The sequence below is a fragment of the Bos mutus genome, chromosome 19 (genome assembly GCF_027580195.1).
Source record: "Bos mutus isolate GX-2022 chromosome 19, NWIPB_WYAK_1.1, whole genome shotgun sequence".
Lineage (NCBI taxonomy): Eukaryota > Metazoa > Chordata > Mammalia > Artiodactyla > Bovidae > Bos > Bos mutus.
Window position 1 is genome coordinate 10,475,083 of NC_091635.1, and position 8,876 is coordinate 10,483,958.

Sequence of the window (8,876 nt, forward strand, 5' to 3'; positions counted from 1 at the left end):
CAAAGAGACAGGTGGAGAGAAAGTGAGTGAGACAGAAAACTGCACGGTGAAATCAGAGGTCCCTCCCAACACCACCCTCTCCATGAGCACAGTGTAGCAAGGGAGGCCACACTTCTCACCATCTTGCTGATGAAATCCAACAGTGAGGCTGCCCATGCCTGTGCCTTCTGGGGCTCCTTGAGGCCTGAGAAGGAGGGCACAGCAGGCACTAATCCAGGTTGGAGCTCTGCCTGCCCCACCGCAGGACCCCTCTTAGCATAGGCAGGAAGGGGAAGAGGTGCTCCCCCAGGCTGGGGAGTCCCCATAGGCAAGGCCAGTCTCCTGAACCCTGAACCCACAGCCCTGGTCCAAAGGCCTCCCCAAATTATAGTCTGGAGGAAAGGGCCCCATCCGGGTGCTCTGGGACACAGTGAGCCAGGCACAGGGACCCAGAGTCACTATGAGAGCTGGGGTTGGGGACACAGGCTTTTCCGATGGAGTGAGTCGATTCTGTTCACCACGCCTTCCAGAATGGTCCCCATCCTCCCTGGAAAGACACTTGTGCACGAAGCGGGAGGGGCATCGAGATCCGCTGTCAATAAAGGCAGATGCGCCCAAGGGCCAGGCCCAGGGTGCGGACACAGCAGCCAGGGGCCACCTCTGAGGCTCCCGCACAGTCTCAGTTCAAAGACGCACAGGATAAGAGCTGTTCAGTGACCCTGGGACTTTGCTCTGCTCATCAGCAGAAAACTTCCCTCGGCACTTGCATCTCTGGCGAACCCATCATGGGAGCCCCAGCTGTCTTCCTTGCCGTGGCCCTGGCCACCCTCCTGGCTCCAGCATCAGGGGCTCCTGTCCGCCAGCAGGCCTCCCGGAACAAGCTGCTCCTGGTATCCTTCGATGGTTTCCGCTGGAACTATGACCAGGACGTGGACACCCCCAACCTGGATGCCATGGCACTGGACGGGGTGAAAGCTCGCTACATGACCCCTGCCTTCATCACCTTGACCAGCCCCTGCCACTTCACTCTGGTCACTGGTGAGTGTTGGCCTCAGATGGGGCTTGGGGTCCTGGGGGGGCAGCTGAGAAACCAGGGAACCCACAAAGTGAACCGCAGTGCGGGCATGGAGCTTCGACCCGGTGGGCACACAGTGCAAGGGCAAAGATGAGGCCAAGGAGGGGACACCCTTACTGGGCAGACATGACCCGGCCAAAGGGTATGTTAGGAACCCTTCCTGTCGGGGGCAAGTGATAGAGGCAGATAAAAAACACCTGGAGGTCCCATCGTAAGTGGGGACCACACCCAGGGTGGCAACCCAGGAGGGCTTCTGGTGGAGGTGAGTGTGGCCAGGATTCAGAAAGGCAGGAGAGTTGAGCCTGAGGCTCCTGCTCTTTCCACTGCTCGCTCCCAGCCACCCTCGAACCCACCATTGCTCTATTTAGGCCGGAAGCCTAAAATCCGGGTGTCACAGAGCCACACTCCCTCCAGAGGCTGGAAGGGAGGATTCTTCCCACCTGTCCCAGTTTCTGGGGACCCAGGCAATCCTGGACTTGTGGCCGCAGCTCTCCAATCCCTGCCCCCTGTCACATGGCCATCTCCCCTCTGTGTATCTTTCCTCTTCTTGTTAAGGACACAGGTCACTGGATTTAGGGCCCACCTGATGTGGAATGCCCTCATCTTTTTTTTATACATAATTTTATTTGTTTATTTTTGACTGCACTGGGTCTTCATTGGTACACGTGGGCTTTCTCTAGTTGCAGTGAGCAGGGGCTACTCCTCACTCAGTGCCGTGAGCTTCTCATTGTGGGGGCTTTTCTTGCTGCAGAGCACAGGCTCCGGGCGCCCAGGCTTCAGTAGTTGCAGCATGCAGGCTCAGTAACTGTGGCTCGCAGGCTCCGGAGTGCTGGTGGCACACAGGCTTAGTTACTCCACAGCATGTGGGCTCTTCCCAGACCAGGGATTGAACCATGTCCCCTGCATTGGAGGGCTTTGCTAGTAGCTCAGTCAGTAAAGAATCCGCCTGCAATGCAGGAGACCCTGGTTCGATTCCTCGGTCGGGAAGATCCCCTGGAGAAGAGATAGGCTACCCACTCCAGTATTCTTGGGCTTCCCTGTGGCTCAGCTGGAAAAGAATCCACCTGCCATGCGGGAGATCTGGGTTTGATCCCTGGGTTGGGAAGATCCCCTGGAGAAGGGAAAGGCTACCCACTCCGGTATTACGGCCTGGAGAATTCCATGGACTGTATAGTCCATGGGATCACAAAGAGTCGGACATGACTGAGCGACTTTCACTTTCCCTTTCCCCTGCATTGGCAGGCAGATTCTTTACCACCGTGCCACCAGGGAAGTCCCCAGGATGCCGCCATCTTAACAAAACTAATGACATCTGCAAAGACTATTTCCAAACAAGGTCACATTCGAGGCTCTGGGTGGGCATGACTTTGAAAGTGAAAGTGTTAGTCGCTCAGTCGTGTCTGACTCTTTGAGACCGCATGGTCTGTCCATGGAATTCTCTAGGCAAGAATACTGGAGGGGGTTGTCATTCCCTTCTCCAGGGGATCTTCCCAACCCAGGGAATGAACCAGGGTTTCCTGAATTGCAGGCAGATCTTTTTTACCATCTGAGCTGCCAGGGAAGCATGACTTTAAGGCATGTCACTCATACAGACAGCTTATTCTCACACCAGCATTTTCATGACCACACGCAAGCAGAGGCCCATGGTGCTCTCTTTTGCATGTCACCTCCTTACTGACCACAGGACAATGGGGAATATGAAGGAAGGAGGTGGACTCTTCAACACCCCTCTTTTTCTACTTTCTGAACTCATGTGGAGGCATTGCCATGAAAAAAATTTTTTTTAATTTTTGAGGAACCACCATACTGCTTTTCATAGCAGCTGCACCATTTCACGTTCCTACCAACAGTGCACAAGGTTTCCAACAGAGCATAGTGCTTTGGGGGGGTTTTGTAGTTTTTAAAATTTTATTTATTTTAAAATTAAAATTAAAATTTTATTTATTTGGCTGTGTCAGGTCTTAGTTGTACACTGGGTCTTTTTCGTCACGTGGGATCATTCGTCGCAGAATACAGACTCTCTAGCTGTGGCTCGAGGGCTCAGTAGCCGCGGTGCATGGGCTTAGCTGCTCTGTGGCATGTGGGATCTTAGTTCCCTGACCAGGGATCAAACCCACGTCCCCTGAATTGCAAGGCGGAATCTTAACTCTTGGACCACCAGGGAAATCCTGAAAAAAATACTTAAAAAAGACACCTTCTCTCGGTTTATTTATCTTCCTGCCTGAGATTCTATTTCATGGGTGGGCCATAATTGACTTAATTAGTTCTCTCCAGATAGCCAGCCAGGTTGCTCCCAATCTTTTGCTAAAACCAACGAGGCTGCAAACGATATCCCAGAACGTGGGTATTAACACCTTTGTAAGAGTTCAGTGGCAGGATTAGCTACTCTAAGTGGAAGCAGAATCTCTGGGCTGGGGTACGTGGCTGTGGTGGCCCAGCCCGGCTCCCAGGGCCACGTGTGCCTCCCCGCCCCCTGCCCTGGCTGTGCCCTCCCTCCCACCACCCCCCTCTGCCATCCCACAGGCAAATACGTCGAGAACCACGGGGTGGTTCACAACATGTTCTACAACACAAGCAGCAAGGTGAAGTGGCCCTACCACACCACACTGGGCATCCAGAAATGGTGGGACAACGGCAGCTTGCCCATCTGGATCACCGCCCAGAGGCAGGTAATGCTGTACCCACGCCCACTTGGACAGACGGAGGGGGCGGGAGGGGGACCTGGCCGAGCAGGCCGTGTCCATGCCATGACCACGGGACATCCACGGCAGGACCCAGGAGTTCAATGCTCCCAGCCTGGGAGAGGTGCTGAGTGGGCCCCATGGGAGATGGGAGCCAGGTGCCCATGAGGACCCGCCAGTGGCTGCACAGGCTGCCCTGTCCTCCCTGGGACCCAGAGGGATTGTTGCATCCTCCTGACTGGAGGGAAAACTGGGCTTCGGCACTGGTGAAAAGGGGGCCACATGGAAAATAATGTCACTCCACTAACAGGCAGGGAACAATGAAATGGCTTCATCCTGGTTCCCCTCTCAGGGCCTGGCAGTCGAATGCTAAGAGTGAGAGGTGGGTCATCCCAGTGAAAAGCCCAGAACCCCAGCCTCTTGCAATGCTCTGGGCTTCCTGACAACAAACTCAAATGGGTGATTTTGAGGTGAGCCCAGAATAAACTTCACAGGCAGGGGTCCAACTCACATCTGAGTCCCCTCACTTCAGAAGGAGCTACCAGACACCAGGCTTGCTTGCAGAAAGCATAGCCTAGAACTGACATCTCAAGGTGGACATGATGACCTGAGGCAGTGGACAGATGGTGGAAAGGACAGATGGATCTGTAAACAAAACAGCAATTGGTTTATGGAAAGACAGACGGATGGCCGGGTTGAAGGCTAGAAGGGCAGGCAATGGAGAGGCCGATGGATGCATGGCAGGAGAGGCTGGGCTGCAGGTCGGAAGGGAGCGTTCACAGAGCAGCGATGTGACCTACGGCCACAGTGACAATGAGGACACAGCATATCTGGGGACACTTTTATATCCACTATCTGATTAGTGCTGAGTCCACTGGGCACCTGCTCTCTCCTCTATAAAATCAGTATCAGCCCTAATAACATAAGATAAGAGCTATGAAAGGTCTTTCAGAAAATACGAACCCCTGTGGCTGCAGGCAGGAGCAGGGATGGGTAAGCGTGCAGTCCGGGGGCAGGCGGTCAGGGCAGATGTTTCAGCAGGGGACAAGCAGGAGGAGGCCCTCAGCCCTGATGCCACCTTCCCCCCGCAGGGCCTGAAGACCGGTTCCTTCTTCTACCCCGGCGGGAATGTCACCTACCAAGGCGAGGCCGTGACGCTGAGCCGGAAGGAAGGCATCCTTCACAACTTCAAGGACGAGGCAGAGTGGAGGGCCAACATCGACACGGTGATGACGTGGTTCACGGACGAGGGCCTGGACCTGGTCACCCTCTACTTTGGAGAACCGGACTCCACAGGCCACAGGTATGGCCCCGAGTCCCAGGAGAGGAAGGAGATAGTGATGCAGGTGGACAGGACCGTGGGCTACCTCCGGGACAGCATCAGGAAGAGCGGCCTGGAGAGCAGCCTCAACCTGCTCATTCTGTCTGACCACGGCATGACCACCGTCAACAAGACGGCCAGCGACCTGGTGGAGTTCCACAAGTTCTCCAACTTCAGCTTCAAGGACATTGAGTTCGAGCTCCTAGACTACGGACCAAACGGGATGCTGCTCCCCAAGGAAGGAATGCTGGAGAAGGTGTACGAGGCCCTCAAGGACGCCCACCCCAGACTCCACGTCTACAAGAAGGAGTTCTTCCCCAAATCCTTCCACTACGCCAATCACTCGCGGATCACCCCTCTGCTTATGTACAGCGACCCAGGTTATGTCATCCACGGGGTGAGTTTCAGGGTGCAGGCACATCTCTGCCCTGCTGAGTCTCTCTGGTTCTATAGAAAGCACTTCCCTATTTCTAGTCAGACCCCAACTTGAGGCGTGTCAGCCTCCAAAGGGACACACCCACACTATGCGACAGGAATTGGGGTGTGTACATGCACTGCGTACCTGTGTGCATGGGTGTGCATGCATACATGTGTTTGTGTGTGCACATGCGTGTATAGGGTAAAGTGGGAAGGCTAGCTGTAAGAGTGACACACAAGAGGTGAGAGAGCTCAAGGAGGCTGAGAGGGAAGCAATATGCAGAGCAGGGGCGGGATTCTAGGCAAGGAGTACTGACGTGTGGGCGCCCAGCCATGGAAAGGAACCCAGAGTGTGTCCTTGGCTGAAGCTCCGCCCCCTTTACATGGGTCTCCATTCATGTCTCTGGGTCTTCACTGAGGCTCCTTCTTTGGGCCACTGATCTTTGGGGCTGAGAATTCAGAGACAGGGAGGCTCAGAATCTTTCCCACCCCACCTCACCCCCCCAATTTGAACTCCCTGCAGCAGTCCTCTGCAACCCAGGGCCCGGCAGATGGTGCTCCTGGAGAGGGTAGGGAGGCCTGGAAGGGTCAGCACAAACTCACTCTGGACCCTCCCTCCTGGCAGAGAGTGAACGTGCAGTTCAACAACGGGGAGCACGGCTTCGACAATGAGGTCATGGACATGAAGACCATCTTCCGGGCTGTGGGCCCCAGCTTTAAGAAGGGCCTGGAGGTGGAGCCTTTCGAGAGCGTCCACGTGTATGAGCTCATGTGCAAACTGCTGGGCATCGTACCAGAGGCCAATGATGGGCTCCTCAGCACCCTACTGCCTATTCTCCAGGAGACCACCGCGACCCCCTCAGGTGTGCCTCTAGGCAGCTGCAGGGGATGGGGGCCTGCAGAGCCATAACCAGGGTGCCCCGCCAGCCAGTTGGTGTCACCTGCTCCTTCCTGTCCCTGGCTCCTGGGAACATCTGGAGCCCTGACATCCCCATGGCACCTGACACCGCACAGTGCACTTTGTGCATCTCGGCTGCATATGCAGGAGAGCCGGTGGGCGTGAGCAGCCTTGTTTAACACGGGGAGGCTGAGGGCCAGAGGAGCTGGCAGTTTGCCCACTGGACAGGCCACCTCCAGGCTCCATGGCCACATGAGGACTCCTTCCTGGAGTCTTCCTCTTTCAGCCTCCTCAACACACATCCTTGCCCCAACCCTGACCCATCTCAGGGGCAAAGGTCACCCAGGAGCTGGCAAGGTGGCAGCTCTTGGGGGCACTTGCCTGGGGATGGGCAGGCCTCGCTGGGCAGGGGCTGTGAGGGGTCACACAGAACACAAGCCAGGAGGCCAGTGCAGCTGGGGCAGGTGAACAAGGCGGGGAGGGGTGGGTAGTGTGTGATGAAACCAGGGAGCTTGTGGGGGTGGCCTGGGGACACTTCGCCTGCCATTAAAGAGTTAGGGTGAGGGACATGCTCCCATTTCTCTCGTTCACTAATCCTCTGACTTTCCTTAGGGTCTGCCCTCCTGCCAAGCGGCTGGCCTCCCTTGGTGACGGGACTGCTGGTGGCTGCAACTCTCCTGGTCGAGGTCGCATAACACCCCCTCCTGGTCAGAGGCCCAGGAGATGGAGTTGTGAGGAAGTTGGAGTCATTCTGCACCCCTGGGCCCCTACCTGCACCCGCCCTGTGCCCTCCAAAGTCCAGCTGAGGGTCAGGAATTCCCACAGGGGCCCTCCTCAGTCTCCGCTTGACACGGATGCCTCCATGCACTGTCTGTCCCCACCCAAATTCCCTCTACTCCCTCCCTCCAGGCCTGTCTGCTTCATCTCCTCCACCTGCTCCATCTCCTCCACCTTCCCCTGCCCCATCCCTTCTTCCCAACCCAACACACACCTGTCCTTCCAGGCCCACCTCTTCCAGGAAGCCTCCAGAAGCTGCAAACAGGGTCTGAGCCTGCTCCTGCTGTGATGATCTACTGGATATGGATGGGCCTGTCTCCTCAGAAGACATGGGACCAGGCCTACATGCCTCCGTGTCCCCACAGCCCCAGCCCAGGCCTGGCCATGATGATGCTGGCAATCTGACCCCTGCCCAGGTTTAGATCTCTGGGGGCATCATCTGGTTCACTGGCCCACGGCCCCCAGACTCCCAAGACGCCCCCGTTCCTTCCCTCCCCCTCCCTCTCCTTCAACCCCCCTTTCTGCCTCCTCCCCTCCTCTCACAGCAGAACCAGCCCTATACCCTTTCTGCCTCCTCCCCTCCTCTCACAGCAGAACCAGCTCCATGACAGCAGGACAGGGAGGGGGGCATGGATGGGGGAAGGGGGTCACTGAGTGCATGGTGATGGGGAGGGGGGTACCCGAGTGCCCACTTGGGAGGGTGCAGCGGGCCTGCTGGTGGTTGCAATAGGACTGAAGCCTCAAACACCCAGACCCCGAACTCCAGCTCCAGTGGGCGATGAGGAGGCTCTGCCCTGGAGCTCCCACCCCCAAGTCCACACACCTCCGGCCCAGGGGCCATCTCCATCTGAGCTGACCAGGGCCTGCACCCAGGCCACCAGCAGTACACCGCCAGGCAGAAAGCACGGATGGGAATAAAGGACCCCACTGGCTGTTACCAAAACACAGTGACCAGTGTGGGTGCAACATTTCATTCTAAAACCTGCTGGTTTCTTACAGCCTTCCCACTTGGATCCAGGGTATAATAACCTCCTAGTTTCTTAGGAGGCTGACAAACACAGGGGAACCTACCCATTCTTGTTGGGAACGGGCCCTGGTTGGACTGCCAGCAAAAGCTGGTAAAGGGTGGGGTCCCCATTAAAAAGCAAAGGGGGGATGAGAACTGAAGGAAACCAGAACTCTATGCCACATTGCTCAGCTAAACAGAAAATGCTGCAAATGGCAGAATGCAATTGTGGGGGAGGGGTGTGTGTGTGTGGTAAGTCTACACATAAGACATATCCTTGGAGAAGTTTCAAGAAAAGGTGAGCATTGACTGGCTTCAGAGGGGACCTGGGTGGCCAGGCCAGGGGCAGGGGGCCAATGTCCACCACCTGGTGCCTTGGACACTATCAGTACTGAGCCACTTCAAGGACTGTACACTCACAACAGCTCTCAAGAGCGTGGACTTTGGAGTCAGACTAAGTACTGCTCCAGTTTGTCCCCATGGCCTAAGGGGAGTAGTTTACCTCCCCCAGCCTCAGTTTCCTCATCTGGAAAAATGGGATAATAAGGAGGTGTCCATGTCTCTGAGGTTACCCCAGGACGAAGCACCGAGGCAGGTGGTTCTTAGATAGTAGCCACAGGGATAATTAAAACCCTACTATGGGAGATGCTAAAGTTGTCAAATTCAGCTTTTGCATATAAATCCAGCTGTGACAATGAGAGACAGATTCTTCGAAGGATGCG

At 56.0% G+C, this 8,876-nt stretch overlaps 1 protein-coding gene across 1 annotated transcript; it reads left to right on the top strand.

Moving 5' to 3' along the window:
* The first annotated feature begins 764 nt into the window (after positions 1-764).
* On the top strand, positions 765-7,553 carry ENPP7 (ectonucleotide pyrophosphatase/phosphodiesterase 7). The gene is made up of 5 exons (XM_014476312.2): positions 765-1,017; positions 3,578-3,723; positions 4,827-5,453; positions 6,099-6,336; positions 7,375-7,553. The coding sequence occupies exons 1-5, from the start codon at positions 765-767 to the stop codon at positions 7,551-7,553; spliced, it is 1,443 nt and encodes a 480-aa protein (XP_014331798.2).
* The last annotated feature ends 1,323 nt before the right edge of the window (positions 7,554-8,876 follow it).